General features: G+C 46.0%; 1 protein-coding gene across 7 annotated transcripts in view; it reads right to left on the minus strand.

Moving 5' to 3' along the window:
• The window catches only part of Rbp6 (RNA-binding protein 6), a 526,892-nt gene that overhangs the window by 51,140 nt on the left and 456,865 nt on the right, over positions 1-18,887 (minus strand). For 5 of the 7 annotated variants that reach the window (XM_089575092.1, XM_089575089.1, XM_089575090.1 and 2 more), the window contains one exon: positions 18,719-18,790. In XM_089575092.1, coding sequence (XP_089431218.1) covers positions 18,719-18,790 — 72 coding nt within the window. The other 2 variants (XM_089575093.1, XM_089575095.1) reach the window with 2 other exon arrangements.

Consider the following 18,887-nt stretch of genomic DNA (forward strand, 5'->3'; position numbering starts at 1 on the left):
TAGAATACGCATGTGCAGGCTTCATCGAATAAAAGCTTGGCAGTATTCTGCAGCCCTCCAGTAACTGATGAAAAAAATAAAACTTCAGTTCTCCCTTGACGCTTCAGCGGTGGGCTATAAATGCCGCATTACGTGTTCTCCACCATACTGGACCACATTTACGATGGCTGCGCGTATGACTACGCAACACCAAGCAGTGAGAACAATATAAGACTCTTGAGTCACTTATGTCGAGCACATGTTACTACGCTACGCTGTGAGAAGCACGAAGAATACTGGAACACCGAGTCTACCGTTGAAAATATTAAATGAACCCCATGGTTCTAAAGTGCAACTCATCGGAGAGACTCAAGAAAGAATTGTTAGTGAGCGTAAGAGACTCGTGTGCTGTGGCAACTACACGCAGCCAGTGCTGGGAAGCTCACTCCGGTTTGTGCATTACCTGCCTTCGCGGCTCTTATCCTCGAAGCTGACAATTAAGTGAAGAGAAAATGCGTGGCCGACAATTTGGCCAACTTTTGTTTGCATCCGACCCGGACGTACACGAAACAGTGCAAGAAATGAGAAGAATAAAAGAGTGCGTCCAGTACACATCACAGTCGTGTGCAAGCTGCGCAGCAAGACAAGGAAAGAGAGGCAAATGAGAAGTGAAAAACGAGAACAGAGGAATCTTTCCACCGCCACTACAGCAGACTAGGGTGGAAGCGGCCCGGGCCATTGACCACCTAAAGGTGAAGGCCCTCTGTGTCTAGCCACTACGGACGCAAAAAACTTCTAGTGGCCGTCTTGAGATAGGCGTACACAAAAAAACGCTTCGCACAATAAAATAGAATGTGAAATACGACAGAAATACGAAGGCGCGGAGGAACAGGTTTCAGACCAAGGCAAGCTCACAAACGCACACGCCGAGGCAAGAGACAGGGGAAGCAGGAGAACAAGACAGAGTGAAAGCCAGAGCGGTACACACACAACACGCATGATCACCACAAAGCTAGGCATAGCAGAGTTAAACACGAATAAGGGGCTCCGGATGATCAAACCGCATACTGTTTTGGTTTCATCCAAGCACCCCGCAAACGTGTCAGTATGAGGGTTCAGGGGATGAAGTGAGGATCCTCAATTTAGTTTTGCTTTGAAACGCAAGTCGCACATTATTATTATATATATATTTTTTTCAAGTTAGAACCCTGCTTGGAGGTGGGGCAGATTGTGCCAGCAATACCGGCACTTGATGCTGTGGCAAGTGCTTCGACGGTTTGTATGTGAAAGTTGAAAAGAACACTTGATTTTCCTAGTTCTTTCGAGCGTAATACAACACGTACAAGAAAGGTGCGTTTCAAGAAGCTGAACACTGAAGAGACACGGAAAAACAGAAGCCCAGAAAGAGGAAAAGAGCGAACGAAGATAGCAGTTGCAGGATGCCAACTAGGATGTTTTAACACTGTTGGTCACAAATCAAGGAGCCATACCCTTATCACATCAATTCCTACTACAGTTTACTGCTTCTGCTAAGAAAAGCGATAGGCCCGATGACAATGTTTTACAGTGTTAAACAAAGCGACTGCAGGAAACGCTCGAAATTCCGGCGAAAGAAAATAAACTTTAAGTTCTCATTGGTTTGTTTTATTTAAAATAATTTCACAGTCATTGGTTTACGCTTGTTTTCTGGTCATGCATTGTATATAGTTACGAATTCAGAATGGAGAATCGTAGCATGTAAGACGAATGAAAGGTCAGGCAGCAATTGAGTAAATGCTGTGAATACGACGATTAAGCCGCATGGGTTATATTAAATAATTACAGCAGGGCCAATAAAATCACTCTGCTTCGAACCTGCAATTTTATCCCAAGAAGGGGTGGCCACCATCTATACATGTAGGGGAATGTGCAGCTTAAGGCTAGAAAATACGCTTTGTATGAAATTTTTTTTTGCATCACCATGCATTGACATAAAATTAATGGCGACATAGAAAACCGGAAAAAGAAATGCGTGTTATCTAACCTAACTAATGCGACATCTGTATAAAACAGAGCAAATCAAAAAAGAAGTGCGCAGCTTTGAAAGCACCTCACCTGTACGTGAACACGGTCACTGGACACATTTGGACTCATTTTTCGTGGTTGAGTGAGTACTACTGGTAACAAGCTAACACCGGCTTGCAGCGTACACCAGTGTGACAGACAAAGAATGCACCATCGTAAGTTCAAAGAAGATAAGTTTAAGAACGGTCACCATGAACGGGGCGCGCCAGAAAAAATTTGGTGCGCAGTCGTTATGGGCAAGGTCTCCAGTGCAACTGCTCTAAAGCACGCTTTGGGACACTCGCCGACGACACCTCATGCACTGCCGTTCCATCTTTGCGCACAATTGGGCGCCCATGTGTGCTAGCACAAAGGAAAAAAAAAGGAAGAAAAACAGACATTCGCGGGGCACAGACAACAAACAACGCACACAAGACCAGAGCAGTCATGTCATTCGGTCAGTTGGAGGAAGAGCACTTGTGTTTTCAGGGTTCTGTCCGCCCCTAGTATGTGTAGGCTACGACTCTACTGTCTACTGCTACAAGGGCTACAAGGCGCAACTGCAAGCACAAGGAGAGTGCGAGACATGGCACGTGGCACCCGCTACTCGGTGTGCGACGGGAGCCGTACAACCCTGTAACGAGGGGTCACCGTCGGGGCGGACAGGCGGCTCTGGTAGTTCGTACAGGACTACTGCAGTCATTGTCATCGTATTCATAGCAACATGCGACTGCAAAGCTCCTCCTTTGCTACTGACTAAACAGATGGCAGCGCAGAGGGCGCCGCAGGGCCGACGACCCGCCACACACGCTACGTAACACCGTGAGCCTCCTACAGAGCTCTCCCCGATACAGCGAATTTTCCAAAACAGCGAAACCTTCCAAGAAGGGGACAATTTTCTGTGCCTTGGCTTGTCAGCCCGACATACCAGGTTTTTCCGCATAACGTAACGCTTTTAGAAAAACCGCATAAATAAAGAGAAAGAGTAGGTTCCGAGCGAGGGAACAATGCCGTTAGTTATTCAGGTATGTAGTAAAACAAAAAGAAGAAAAAAAGAGGAACAAAGGGGGAATAGTAAATGCGGGCTGATCCACCTTGCAGCCCTGCTTTGACTGATTATATCAATGAAGAAGGAACGGCAAAAAAAAAAACACCAAAACTTTTTAATACGACTAAGAACACGCACACAGTACCTGTCCGCTCCATCCAGTAAAATTAATGGCTTTGCTTCGTGGCTTTATAATACTATTTATCAGTAAATTCACTTCGCCAGTTGGAAAAGGAACGCAAGTTAAGCTGAGCACGGCAGCTGAAGATGCCTTGTAGCGACCTGGAGAGCTCTGGAGAAAGCAAACGGCTTACAAGACCGTCGCCGCACAACAAGACTACGCAGACAGAGCTGAAAACTACGAAAAAAAGGGAGTGAAGTCACAGGTCGAGGCTCGCAAGTCACGTTAGCAGAGGCAGAGAGAGAGTGAGATCGCGTAGGTTACGGCAGAAAAATGAAAAGGTGTGACCGGCTCTCCGAAACAACACTGAGAAAAGAGCAGTGCAATGTTGCATATTCTGCAAGAACAGGCACATAGGGAAGACAAATATTAGACACAGCAAGAAAGAAATGATAGCCGCACACCAGAGTCCTTTGGCGGGAAGCACGCCGCTCAATTAAATATTTCCTGTAGAAGGCTAGGCGACAGAAGCGGAGAAAGAAAAAAGAATACGAATTCGCAGATGCGTTGAGGTGACAAACGATTAAAACGGTCTTAGCAACCCAAAGTTTATTGTTGTCGCTAGAGGTCACCAGTGGTGCTCTCAGGCGAAATGAACGCCACGGCAATGCAGCGCAAAATTCATACCATCAGCACGGCGGTACCATGGCCGGAGGACTCTGGTTGCGCGGGGAGTAAGTGGTAGGAGCTTCTAGGCGACACCTTAGTCCCAATCTACACGCTATAACCACGCACACAGTGGTCAGTGGGTTAGGCAAGCCACACTGTGCGGGACTGGCGTCGGTAGGGTGACAGCTACGGCAAGCCGAAAAAGCCGGGAGCCCCGACCCGAGACAGAGAGCCTAAAACTAAAACAACAAAAATAAAAAAAATTAAAAGAGGAAGAAAAGAACACAAAAGGCAGGCTCAGTAAGAAAATAAAAGTGTGAATAAATTGTAATATATTTGTTCTTGCACTTTGCAGCTATGAAACTCACTTTAGTGTTGGGAACGGGGAAGCAAAAACAGGTTGACATATATTTGTTCTGCGCATTCATTTAGAATAGTTTGAGTTGACAAGTGTGTAGGCTCATTCCAGGGCCTACTAGTGTACAGGCAGGATTTTTGCGGGATTTTCGCTCATGCTGACTTCTGCGAACCCTAGCTGGCGCTTTAGCTGTACTGCATTCAGTTCGGCTGAACCAAAAAAAAAAAAAGAAAAGAAAAACTAGTAGTAGCATATTTTTCGTACTCACAGCGCCAGCAGACGAGAGCTTAGAGAAGTTCAATGAATTAAAGCTGTACACGTCAAGGCATAAAGTAATCAAAGAGCTGAAAACGTCAAGCATTATTTTTATTCAATACGGCGAGGTGCTTTACTTCGCTGGCGACAGCTTGCAGTAAAGGTTTCAAGGAAAGTAATCGAACGAAGACAGAGGCCACTACAGAATGGTAACGATTGTCGCAAGAATCAGCAATGATGCGCAAATAAGCAGACAATCAATGCTAATTGTTTCGCTCACTGTAAAGTGCAAGTTTGTGAAGCTGCAATAATAAAAGCGAAAAAGAGCGAAAACTTTCTTGTTAAAAACAAAAAGAAACGCGCTGTCAGTAAAGATAGCAATATAAAAACAAAAATAACGACACGAAACAAGCAAGAAAAGAAAAGCCCTTGTGAAAAAAAACCAAAAAACAAAACCAAATAATGACTCCACTGAAGCGGATTGGGACTGTCAAGACGACAGAGACGTCAATGTATTGTGTTGTGTGACTCAAAGGCTAAGCTAGCGCGACTGAGGCGGCGCTGGATTTGGCAGTCTTTCCAAAATTGCTCTCTGGTCCTCACCTCACGACAAAAAAAGAAAGATGAAAGAAAGAAGAAAGAAAACTAGCGTCAAGCAAAATTTTTTCGAACAACTGGCCATGCTTCGACAGCAGAAAAGTAGTAAAAGCAATAGACGAAATGGCGGACGCGTGGCCGCATATGCACACTTTTCGTCCCGTTTCTACGGTTTGAATGTTTACTGCTCAGTTCCGTTCCCGCATGCTGTTCTTTCTGCAACCTCCGAGTCCGCTAGTCGCAGGCAAGCAGGCTTTTCTCTCTTTGAGTTGGTTCTGCCGCCAACCAGCGCCGCCGCCTCCCGCTTGTTCCGAACGATTTCAATATTTCGATTCAGGTTTTGACGCCTATTCGCAAGAACAAGAGCGACAGGCACGGATATAAGAGAGGGTGCTGAGGCACGCCAACGCTCCGCAGCGAATCAGGGGGAGAGGCCTGCATCGGGGGAAGCGAAGAATATTTTAAAAACAAGAACGAGATCGAAGGGGGAATATAAAGGACTGACTGCATAACAACAAGAATCGAAGCGCGTGCAGAGCGGGAAATACGTGTCACGCGCCGCCTTTGAGTCGGGCGCCCGTTGCCTCTCAGTGTTCCACAACGCTGAGGACGGAGGCTGCACGCATACGCTACGAAGAATGGAGAACAGATTCAGGGAAGGATGGAGGAGGAGAAGCCGGCGTCGAGAGTCTCCGCCCCGCGAAGGTAATAAAGAAATAGGAAAAAGCAGCGGCGTAAAAAAAAAAAGGCCATCTAAACTGCGCTCGTGCTGAAAATAAAACGCGACTTTTGAAAAAGTCTTTTCTTTTAGGCCGCAAAACCGTTATTTCTTCTCCGCTTCTACAGTACCTCACTAAATGTTGTCTTTTTTTATTTTTTCTCTTTTTTTGACCAGCTAAAAAAAGGGGGGGGGGGGGGGGGGCACGCCGAGCTGATTTCGCATTCTGTTCCGTGCTTGACGGAAGGCACCCGAATCGAATGTTGATATCGTTCCGTAAAACAGTTTACGCGCTCGATCGATGCACCACTGCGCGCCACGAGCGCCTTCAATCTCGGCCAGAACCACGTCGCCGTTATTTCTCAGCGCGCTTGCTCTTCCGCGCATCCTGACTTATTCTAGAAGTTCTGCGCACTCCTGTAGCAGTGTGTGGAGCCTTTGCATGTACGTATTTGGAAAAAAAGAGGTGAATGCGGTTGCGCATTCACTTTGATATTCGGATTCTTCTTTTGAACTATGCTGTAAACAACAGACAACCAACGGTCACAAAGGAGCAAATTTGTCGTAAGTTGGTATACTAACTTAATACAACAAATCTTTGATTTGAAAGCAGTTCGATGCCTGCAGTGGTGATCGACCTTGATCGGTTGTGTACAAGCCCTTTCAGAGTGAGGGCAGAGGGAATACCTACATGCTTAACAAATAACCCCTCTCTCTGTTGGTAATCAGGACACGGTTCTCCGCACAGGGTGCATAGTAATCGACAGAAAGAACATCGCTTGTGAGAAACATGATTATGATATATATTTAAGCATTACAGCACTGGATATAATACTTATGATCAGTCATCTATCGTCGTTGCAGATTGCCCCTGACAAGCGTGCTTTCCTGCAGAAGCTTTCCTACTGAGGGGAAGCCAATCACAATCGGCTTTGTACATATATATTTTTCCTTTGGCGAGGGGACATAATCACGGCTGATAAGAAAGATTTTGTAAATATTATATGCGGATTGCGAGGTCAACGCAGCAAATATCTCAAAGTCCTAGCCTACGAGTATTTTATGCAGGCGGCACCTTTCGGATGAATCTACTGTTAGTTGTTGACCTGTGCGGGGCCTCATACTAAACAAACGTTCATAAGAATAAGAGAGATTACGTGAAAATACAGAAAAGCAGCAGCGTAGGTTAATGACTTGAGTTCTGACTTGCTTTCCAATGTGGCCTGCGAATGTCGGCTGTTGTAACCAGCAGTTACGTTTATAGGTCGTCCGAACTAAATGCGTGCTATGTGCCATGTTGTGTTTGTGATAAATGCGTTAACCCTCGCATTCTGAAAGGACACAGACTTTGAGAAACTACTCTTACGACTGTCGGTACTGATTCGGTTCTCATATTACTAAATGAGTGAAGTAGAAGAAACACGGAGCTAAAGGCAAGCCGAAACGGTTAATGCATGATGCTTTGACAAAAATAAATTTTGAAAGTTAATAATAAAGTCTGCACAAATGGCACGCGCTTAAGGACTTGCTCACCAGAGTAGCAGGCCAATACATATTCTCACCAAACAAGTGAGCCAGTTTGTTACAGTTTAAAAGGAGTCGTTTCGGAATACGTGGGTTATTATGGACACTGTCTCCCGCACACCGTTTCTGCCATTCCACACAAGAGGGCAGGACAGTCAGGGCAGAGAGCTAGTTTGATCCGGCGGTTCTCGTTTTTTTTCCAAGACATCTTTTATTTTTAAGAGACGGTGCAGGAACAAATTGCACATTGGTTTCTTGTGTGTGCGTAGTTCGCTTTTTGTTTCATAGCTTTTAGAAAAGTCGAAGGAACATAAAAATATTCTCTGAAAGGCCAGAAAAAATATATAAAGACAGAGAGATAGACGGAGTGAACAAGAGAAAGAGTGAAGCCAAACAAACAATAAGAGCTTAACAGATAAAACAACACTCTCAGTTCGTTCGTCTCCGCACATCAAATGTAGAAACCAAACACCCTCTTAGGTTTTTTTTATTAGACCATTTCCTTAGTTCACCTTTTTGCATTGGATATGTGCTTGTGTATATAATGCCACTCACTCTTTAAATACGGAAGTAGAAAAAAGTAAGTTCAAGCATTCACGTCACTTTAAGACCCTGACTAGGAGTCAGGTGAATATTTTTTAAGGGTGATATGTACAAAAACGGTAACAGGCCGCAGTGACTCACGTGCGACATTTGTTCGCAGTGCGCAGTACACCGCGGATAAACAAACGCGCACAAGCAAAAAGGACAAAAACATACAAACGCAAAGATAAACAGCTAACGTACAACAACAATAACAAAAATATGTTCAATGTGCAGATTTGGTAATAATAAACTCGCTTCGAATAGACCGATGTCAAGCTCCGTGTTCAGCGCAAAAACTCTAAAGTCATCACTGTGACAATGCACTGCACAGAGGAGGAGTGAAGTTTGAATGTTGTTGAACCTGTGATAAAATTTGGACCGTCACTATCGCTGATCACTAAACAAAATACATACGCTAGTAGCATCATGTTCCCGTCTTGTCCACAAACTTGAAACACAGAGACTAGTATATGTTCGTCGCGAGATAGACTAGTAATTAGTTTGAGCCACGAAAAAAAATTATTTCGCTTTCCTGAGAGCAGACGCATCAAACACTGCAGCAAAGGATTCAGCGCTACACAGCCCTACTAATAGTGCAATCCACTTTAATTAAATCACTCCTTTCCGTTCTCATATACAACTTCGAAAAAATAAAGAAAAAGTAATTCGGTCACACTTACTCTTTTACTTCCGCAATTTGCTGCTTCACTTTCTCGAGCGTATCACAAAAGCGATTATAGCCTTTTGTAAATCGTTTATGGTTTTTCGGCTTACTTGTACATCACGTCCAGAAAATAGCGTCTGTATAATGTAAGAAAGTGCACTTGGCTCATTCGTTACTTTCCTGACACGAACAAGGCAGACCCACTCGTTTGCGCGCGACGAAGACCAGGCTTGACCAAGAGAACGTTGCGCCTCTGAGGCGCAGCTTGCTCTTCGTGGTCTCGAGGTACGACACAGAAACCTGCTGTTGCGTAGGATATGTTAAACAGAGACGTGGGATAACTGACGCGTGACAAGAAAGGAAAGACCGCTTCAAGAGTTCGGGAGTCGAGCCGTTATTTTCAAGGCGAGGCAAGAAGCTTGAAAGGGGACAATGTGCACTGAAGGTGCGGTTGCTGAAATCGGTCTATTCGAATGCTCACTTGCTCTCTCTTCATCGCACATTCACACCGGTCGAATGCGAACAATATCGACCTTGTCTTGCAAAAAATAAGAAAGAACCAAGAAATGAATGTAAAAAGACACCCTCCTAAGAGATCTATCAGTACACTACTTCACTATATCTACCATCTAGTAGTACAAAAAAGACATCGTCAAGACACCATTAAGGCGAGCGTGTGGTTTTGCATCTCTCTACACGTACAATGACGGGCACTAAGAGTATACAAGTAGTACAGGGTCTTCTCATGCCGACTCTACCAAGAGCACTCACTGTAGGTCACAATGGGATGGGAACAGCGAGCTCTCGGGCTAGACAATGGCTACAGTAGTTCTACCAGTTCAAAATAAAAAAAAGAGCAAAAAAAAAAACAAACACACTGGTGTGATAAAACACTCGAAAAATTTTCCAGCAACATTTTTCTTCCTCCAGTCAACCACATCATTGTACAATAATTCAACAATTCATCTTTCACTTTCACAGCACCCGTCACCTGCTATGCCTAGTTTTGGGTCACAAGCGACTGTTACGCGAAGGGTGTAAGGCTACAGGCGACCGCTAACAAAGGCAGACAGACAGAGAGACAGAAAGAGACAGTGAAATAAAGAGACAAAGAGGAAGATGAAAGACGAAAACAGGCACCCACGTACAACAATACCAGTCAGTGCGAAGGCGATGAGGACAGCTTAACAGGCCGTGCGCGTTGCCGCATACACAACAGAATGACACCGCAGCGGTGAAAGGCGAAATAACACCGGGCCTTGCATAACTGATGCGAGCAGACGAAATCACTGCTTTCTAGTGCCGCACGCTAGGCGTCGCCTATTTCCACAGTGGTCTGTTATCAGCGACTCTGACCTGCTGTGCGTGTTAGCGCCGCCTTGCGGCGATGCTGAGCAGCTTCGAAACGCGGTTAGTTCAATCCGGGTAAAGGTGTGGTACTCCGCTACAAGATACTTGCACATGTTCATGTATTGCTGTGGTGTAAGCCTGCGTTTGCAACTATGCAGTCCTTTTCACGTTTACGGCAGCGCTGTGGGGCATTAGATTTTTAGACGAAAAAAGCGGCAACCAAAGAATAGAGAGAAAATGCTTTCCACGTAAGATTTAGGGCCCCTCGATACAACGATGCGGAGATCGTAGAGGCTGCTTTAGATTATGCAAGACCCAGTACAAGGCGGCTTTGGTAGAAACTATCGCCTCAAAACCGCGTGCCGTGAAGTTTACCACTCTCGTATTACTTTTTTTTTTACCTCTTCGCCCACTGAGTGCGGCGAGGTACAAGCACATTTTTTCCAGCGCACATTCGTGTCACTCGGGGATGCAGGAATGATGTGAAACGATCAGGCGTTTTGCGGAGAGGCGACTGCACCATATTCACTGAGCCGAGCGCGCAATGAGAAGCTGAATTCAAGACTCGGTCATGTCTCTCGTTTTGTTGAGGGCACTAAGCCTGTGAGGGGCTCGTTTTGCCTTTGTGTTTCGAGAAAGTGCTCCAAAAGGATCGATTGTTTGGCGAGTTGGTTAAGACTCACAATTAAGAGTATGAAGCGCAACCGTAGAAAACACAAAGAACGCACTGAAAAAGAAGCGGAGGCGCTGTCTTTCTGTCTAGAGTAAAGCCACTGAAACGGAACAGCACTTTCACCTCTGATTTCAAGGAACTGAGATTATGGTAGGCAGTAGCGTCTCAGAAGAGAAGGAATAGAATGTTTAAGCAAGTGAGTAGATCAGAGCACCTGATCGGGGTTTACATTAGAGAGGTACGCACGAGTCTGAGGCTCTTTGTGCAAGCTTTTGTATATTCGCAGACAATTAGATGCCAGTAGTGGCGTTTATGATGATATTAGTGTTTTTCAGTGCTTTGTCCACTGATGCTTGTGCCAGTGGCTTTGATATGCAGGAGATACCGATTATTATTGCTTTGAACTAATTAAATAAATTAATTTAAGGCTGCTATTTGGGCAAATTAATACTGTTCATGGTTTGTGTGTTCTTGACGCTGTTAAGTTGTGAAAGAACTTAGTAGCAAAGACTTTTAGTTATGCGCCTACTACATTGTCCTTTCAAGAGGGAGTGTTTCGAAACAAACATCGCACCACAGAGTAAATTTTCTGTGCTTATACTGTTTTCTTACTCGTTCACCGATCCTGTAACGCTTGCGCTTATAGACAGATGGCTCTACCACTACCGTTTGCAGGCGGGGCAACACAAGCGCAAGGTAGTGCGCTTCGTTCTCAAGAAGCAGTTCTGCGCCTGATCCCAGTGAAGCCTGGTGAGGACGCCTCTCCGCAGGTTTCAACAATGACGGCTTTGGTTACAGAACGCCTCGGGGCGAGGAATACACATCGTTTCGTAAACAGCTCGCTCACAACTTACGTGAGTCGAAAAATAAGAGCAAGGAGGAAGACAAGAGGGTTTAAAGAACGAGACAGCGAACAGTTCATCGTCATCGGCGTGTCTTTATGTTCAAGAAAATAATAGTGAAATATGTCCATTCTCCTTTTCTTTTCCTGACAAGTCTCTGTAACAGACGAGGCCAAAAAAAAAAAAATCCGCAACACGCTCCGCAGAGAATAGGCGTGTAAGAACGTGCGTGGAATTCCCGCTCTTAAGGCAACCGAATGACCGAGTAAAAAACATCAGGCGTCCCCAGCGCTTCTGCCAAGGAAACTGAAATGAAGAGGAGAAGAAGAAAAAAAATAAACCTTTCTTTTTGTCTTCTTAGAGGCGGTGACAACTGCACGTTGTATATGCGCACGCATTTAAATATGTTGACATTGTTGTGTAGACGTGTATATATTTGAAAGGTTATAAAACGCTTTCGTGGGCGGAATACAACCGCTGCGAGCGTCGTTTTGACTCGAAAGCCCTCGACTTCTGAAATGACCAATCAGAGAGAACGCAATGTGCTCATAAACAGCGCGTCCAATGCCGGCGTCCCGCGCTCTGTAAAGCTACAAAAACTTAGAACTAAATGTCGCTTGGCATTGCAGGCTGCCGGCAGGAACAGTACATACAGCTGGCCCGCTTGCTAAGCACATTCAAAATGTACAATACTTGCCCCGACTCGCAATCGCAAATGTTGATTTATTGTACAGGGTGTGGGAAGTAACTTTGGCCTGGACATTTTCCTTTCAAATATAGTACGTTTCTTTTTATTTAAGAAAAATGCTTTCCCGACACTTCCGTTCTCGCTTAGAGCGGTTAGCAATAACAATTATAGTTTTCAAATTCCTGAATTAATGATCTAAAAATGATAACCTTTTGAATGAAATCCTCAAAAAGAACGCGGCCAATTTCTATTAGGAACTTGCATGCGTTGTCACAAGTTACATACAAATGTTAGTTTTATAAAGAACGCTTTAGGTTGCCCATTTCTCGCATTGAGACGCACGTAAAAATCAAAATTTCTGAGGCACGGAAGCGTTCAAAAATCTGCCTTTTGCGGTCGCCCGCGCTCTGGCCGCTTCCATGCCGCACCACGTTGACGCGGCCGTCGTTGCTTTCAGCGCGCGGGTGCCAAGGGCTTTCCGCGAGATTCGTGCGCAGCGTAATCTACTCAGACCAACGTATTTTTTTGCCACTGATAATTAAAACATTTGTCATAACTCTAGCTTCACTATTCAACCTGAAAAAAATATTTAATTATTAAAACAATCCTTATGCGTGCAATGAGGGCACCGCAAACAATATTGCTTGAGCTTAAGCCTAAAAACGTAGCAGCATTCACCAAATATTGATTCATATTACGCGACACACCCTGTACATGTAACAGCACTTGCAATGCATAAACGTCAAGAGTGTATAATAAGCGAGGGTGTTCCGGTCACAAGCGAATGAGTGTCAACTAAGGAGATGCGTAGGCCGATTTTAATGGTACGGTATTTTCATGTGGGGTTTAACGATCCAAAGTCAAAGCAACACATGGGGCAGTGAGAGACGCCGCAGTGGAAGGCTCAGGATTATGACCACCTGAGGTTACTTAACACGCGGTGGCACCGGACAGCAATATAGTGCGTTTTCATTTCACTTCCATCAAAGTGTGGCCTCCGCGACCAGGATCCTGAGCCGCGTTTTTGACGTCAGCAGCGTAACGCCATAGCCGCTACCAGGATTATTTCTGGTGGAGTTTTTGAGGCCGCTGCTCTTCTTGCCCAAGTCATCACACCTGGACGCCTTACAGGTCCAGGCACAGCCGGCGATTTGCACGTGGGTCTCAGATAACGTTACACGAGCCTGTCATGGTCGAAAACCCGCAACGCTGCTTCTGATTGGTCATTTTGTAGTCACTCGGGCAACCGCGTTAAAAACGAGTTTCAAAATGTGTCATGTGAGATGTATTTCGTTGTTTTATTTACAAGGCTTTGGAGCCAAGCAGAAAAATATGCAAGCCTCGCCTAGTTTCCTTACTTAAACTCGGCTTAAATTACGAAACAAATAACAGAGAGAAACAGAGCCAAAAAAAGTAAGAAACGGAATGAATTCCTAGATACGCATGTGACACGGGTGGTGACCTCAAAAGACTGAAATGAAATTAAGGCGTTCGGCGTAGCTCCTAAGTGCATTGAGGCAAGCATGAAAGCACTAATTTTAAAGCAGAACGCAAAGACAACAGAGACAAGCTAGACGCAATTAATAATGCAGCGCAAGATTGCTTATTACTTTTTTTTTTCAAGAGCGCTTGTAAACGTTAAGACAAAATGGACGCCAACAAGTATACTGGCCAGGTGGCGGTCTAGAGCTGCTTATAAAATGGCAGAAAGGAAGCAAGAAAGGTACGATAAAGAAGGAATGCAGAGAAAGAAAAAAATAGGAACACGGTAAAAGCAAAGGGGAGGCTAGAACACACGCAGCGAATTTCGAAAGGCGGGAAGCCAAGCATGCATTCGGGCGTGGGATCGTAACTCTAGTCGACCAGATCACAAATCTGGCGCTTAGCGCTGGGTCTGCCTTTCACGGAGCAACAACGTAAGGCAGCTGTTTTCGTGCAGTGTTCTAATTGGCACAGCTAACGGATTTCGCAGTGGGTCTTGGACGGCGGGAAAGAGAGGGGTAACCAGACTAGGCGGAAAGAAAGCAGGCTGCTTTAAAGCCTTCGCATCCCAACGCAGTGCGTGCGTATGCACATATACACACACTTTACAGATAATTCTTTGGGAACAGTTAATACCGCATTAGGCCTCTCTCCTTAGTGAAGTACTCGGGAAGGCGCTTATAAAGGTCGGCCTGTGCGCGAAGCACTCCTCTGAAGGCTGTGGCGACGTCAGTATATTTATTACCGAAAGGAAATGCCGAGCCCATACGATTGGCTTAAAAGCACAACAGCGCCTCCTGTTAACCGTGAGATGACTAGACGAGAGTGCTTCAGGCGGACACCTATCAGCATCTTCGATAAACGACACTGGCGCGCTTTTTTGACCTTCGATAATTGCGCATATAGCTCCACTATACCGTAGGCCCCGGAGCATCGCATTGGTTTCGGTTCCTCGAAGGAGTAATATGCACGGCAGCAATGTGGTCTGGCTATGGCTCGCTTCAGATGACTAATTCATAACCAAACAAAAATGACTTCTAAGGATACAGGTATATAATGCTTGTTAGATAATTTAAAAATAAAGTCAACGCTAGTATACTATATACGTTAAAGCAAAAGCAACAGCAATACCTAGACAACACTGTGTAATGCAAACAGGCACCGACTAATAGCGTGTTTGACTACGGCAAAAGAACCTACAGCTATGGCAAGCAACAGAAGATGACGAACGTGCACAAATAAAAGGGCAAGTGGCAAAAACAGAATTAGAGAACGGGATAGAGGGTGTCCGGAACTGCACCGATGCTCGCAAAGCAGCACAGAGCTGGCAGAGGCACTGAACACAGCGAGTCGACCGACGGGTTGTTTTTGGAAGGTTCTCGGGCCGCCGTTGTGGGGAGCCACTCGCGTCTCCAGCGGATATCACATTAAGAAGTAGTTGATTGGAATCACCATCTCGGGAGGACCTGGGCGCGGCAGATCAATCGACTTTTCTGCATCAATCCGACTTCGGCTTCGCGCTTTGCCAACTAAGCTATGGGTTAATAAAACCAACAAAAAAAACAAAAGAGGAAGACGAAAACTGCCTCTGCAAAGACGAAAAAGCAGCCTAAGCATGCACTAACACGCTTGAGAGAACCACAAAGTTTACTTTCAATTGCAGTGTGCGCTTTTTATTTTGTGCGCTGGACGCTGTTTCTTCGAGTCGTTTGTCTACGGACCCTTTTTCAAGCCTGTTCTTACATCTCAAGCGTATCTTCTCAGCGTGCTTCTGGTTAGCCTCGCGGGTACTAAATTTATGCACAAGTGGCAGCTGCCATAAAAAATTAATAAGAAATAACTTAAATCCATCGCTATAGCAGGCATTCAAAAAGGTGAAGGGTGCACCGTGCAGCCTCGTGGGCACCTGGTCCAGTGTATGCCTCCCCTTTTAGTGGCCAGTGCCATGGCATTACGGCATCTTGTCCTCAAAAACGTCCAACAAACAGCCGACTGTGCAATAATTAGCCATGCGCTCACCTGGACGCTCGATAATTTTAAGCTGAGCACGGCTCGGTAGTCTACAACACACACACAAAAAAAATAAGTTGTCACTCGCGCTTCCGAACAAAAATCACGGATCATTTATAGCCGCCTTTTTCTGGGATTCGAAGCGAATTCCACGTTTTGCATTTATGCGCGGCCTGTCTGAGGTCTTCTGACCGTCAAAAGGATGGCATTGGAGTCTACAAAGACGGCATTATTCGTACTCTGCGCACTGGCAGTTAACGGTGGATATTCTCTACTCCGACAAAACTGAATGGCATTAATTAATACTTGAAAATGAAGCGCGACAGAAAACTTTGTTGCAGTTTCCAAAGGGAGGAAATGACTACAGTTTAATTTTACATTCTTAGTCACACGTTAGATTTATCTGCGACAACGCCTTGCTTCAGTCGTAACCTCAGGAATGCTGTCGAAATAATACATGCTCCCCAGCTTGAGACGTTTCTACCACCGTGGCGCAAGCAGCCTCAAGAAATGAAGCAGAACCTAAACTAACAAGTGAGGAAGCGTTAGTACGAAGCACATTTGAAGAGCTCACAGGAAAAAGAATGACAAATTGATGCCGGCGCAGGGTATCGTGCATTCGCAGCTCGGTTTAGTAGCAAAGAACAGCGTACCAGTGAGCGGTAAAGCAAAGGCGAGAGCATCAGTTTTTCGGAAAGGCGTAGAGGGAAGAGAGGGCAAGAAAACACGATGCGTACGGCTCGCTTTCGGACAGATACTGCAGTGTATGCACGCAGGAGCGTCGGTGCTTCTTTCTTAGCATACTCTTCTCAAATCTCGCCGCTGCAGAATAATTAAAGTAATAATACACACTGACGCCGCCATTACGACGTTACGTCAGTGCAATTAAGTACAGTGGTTCACAGAGAGTTTGTGAATGAGAGCTGCGCTAATGAAAAGTGCCTAGAAAAGACTTGTTCCTTCCTCGATAGGTAGCTCCTATTTAGTCTTGCCTGGACAGTCAGTTTCGGTCAGTTTCGGTGAGCATGATAGCGCCACAGAGGCTTAAATGTGAATCATCAAACCATGTGGCACGCATCTAATCTTGTTACAAAGGGTTGATATTCCTTTTCTTGCCGATTACTTTAGATCTGGCTCATCAGAGCTACTTAAGATGGTAGCGTTACTTATTGACTAATTTCAATATTTTTCTCCAGAACTTCTCATGGACGATAACAGCTGTGGTGGCGGCGCTAGCAAACCGTTCTTCCAAACGTTTCTTCTCAGAACTAACTGCGACGCGAAATATCAAATCCGCGCAGAAGCTTTAGTTTTTGAAGGCCTCTAAAAAAAAGAAATAAAGAGCGAGAAGAATAAGGCTCGGACCACGCTTCGAGCGACACAACGTGTAAAGGAGCGTTAGGGACAGGCGTGCAGTGTATTTCGTGGCACAAAGAGCATTCGTAACAACGCACACGTGATAAGAGGGCAGGGGAGGGGAGAGGGAAACAGGCACCGGAACGAACATGTGGCACGGCGCCCACCAATGACGGGGGCGGGCGGGTGGCGTTGTCACATCCCACGCCGCGGCGGTCGATCATATCGACATGTCAGTCAGTCAAGGTGGGGTTGTTTCTCCGCGAGGTGGTTTGCGCAAGCAGTTATTGAGCCACCGTGACGGTGAATTAAGAGAGAGAGAGGGCAAAAAGTATTACGTAACACAACACGCCTGTTATCGGAGGCAGGGTGGCGAAAAACTGCTCGGCACGCACACGCGCACAACAGAGGCAAGAGGGCAGCAGGCGGTACGTGGTGTGGCCAACAAGATGGCGGTGGCGGCGAGGCAGAGCAGACGAAGACAAGGAGCTGGCGGTGGCGTCGACGGTGACGACGACGACACGACAGACGTAGGAAGACAGCGCCTCCGCGCGGATACATGGCACTCGCGAAACAGAGACCATCGACCTCGTCCTAAGCCCGCGCTCACAGCGAGTACGGTGTTCGAAACCATTCTCATATGCACGTAACTAGGAGTAACTGAATCACCGAAGGACTTCAGAAAGTGGGACTAGTCGCAAACGATGGCGAATATTTGCCATGAACCACTTAGCGCGTTGAACGATGTCGCTTGCTTATAACCAGATATGAAGGAGACAGAACATGTTAATAACTGAGGACAAAGAACTATGCGTTAGCGCCGCAGACGTACTGGGGGTGATTAATAGCTCGAGACTAGAGGGCCCAAGCAGTGCTTTGTTTGGTGGCCTGCCCGTTTGCGGGACAGCTCATGTCTCGCACAAAGAGACGCGCCAGTATAAAACAGGAGTTTATTCAGAGCTTGGAGACGCTAAGCCATTCGGTCAATGCTTGTAGTGACTTGACCAAGCGTGCGGTAGTATTTCAAATACATTTATCATGTACGCTTTACGACAAGAAAGAAAAAAGTATTCGCAAGGACGGTGCATGCCGGCCATTAAAGCACTGCTTGGAAAACTGTAACTGTGTTAGTAAGGACGTGCAAGGACAGGTGAACAAAAAAAAATAGAGACAGGTGAAACCTCGCTTCACCGCACTCTGCTTGAGAGCGAGCTTCAGAGCGACCCTCGCTTACATATTATTCTTAATCCTAAACAAGACAGGCGCCATTTGACCCAATAAACGGTATGCAAACACAGACGTGACACCGACGCGGAAAGTTCAGCCCGGAACAGTGCGAAGAACAATGAAAAAAGAAATGAAAAGCGTAGCTAGCGAGCTGGAAAACAGCCTGAATTTCAGCAAAGAACAAACACGATGGCAAGAGAAGAATTTAGCACACGTGAAATGCAAACGTGACTCTCGACAGAGTAGCACGGATGCGCAGACGCTGTGTCGACGAAGACACGGACAGCTCGGGAAGCCGCTTACAGCGAAAGAGAGAAAGGAGAGAATACAAAAGGCGAGCGAGAGAGAGAAAGAGATAGAGCGAGGAGAGGAGGAGGCAAGTGCAACCACGTCGCTGCAGCCGCTACAGATCAACGGCGAGCGTCTCTGAGGGGGCCTTAAATGAGCTGCATGGAATGCAGGTTGTACAGGTTCAAAGGGTCCAAGGGTGGGCAGGGCAGGCAGAGATGTTGCATGTTAAGGTTCATACCTGCGAAGGGGTAGCCAAATCCCGGGTAGCCGGGGTAGCCCCCACGGCCGTAGCCGTAGGCCGGGAAGCCAGCTGAAGGTACCGCAGCCAAGGAGTAGCAGTAGCCGCCAGGACACGCCGAATGGATGATGGAAGCCACAGGCAAAGAGAGGCACCGGGCAAAACAAAG

Source organism: Amblyomma mixtum, chromosome 2, assembly GCF_055824585.1.
Source record: "Amblyomma mixtum isolate Tamu chromosome 2, ASM5582458v1, whole genome shotgun sequence".
Classification (NCBI taxonomy): Eukaryota; Metazoa; Arthropoda; class Arachnida; order Ixodida; family Ixodidae; genus Amblyomma; species Amblyomma mixtum.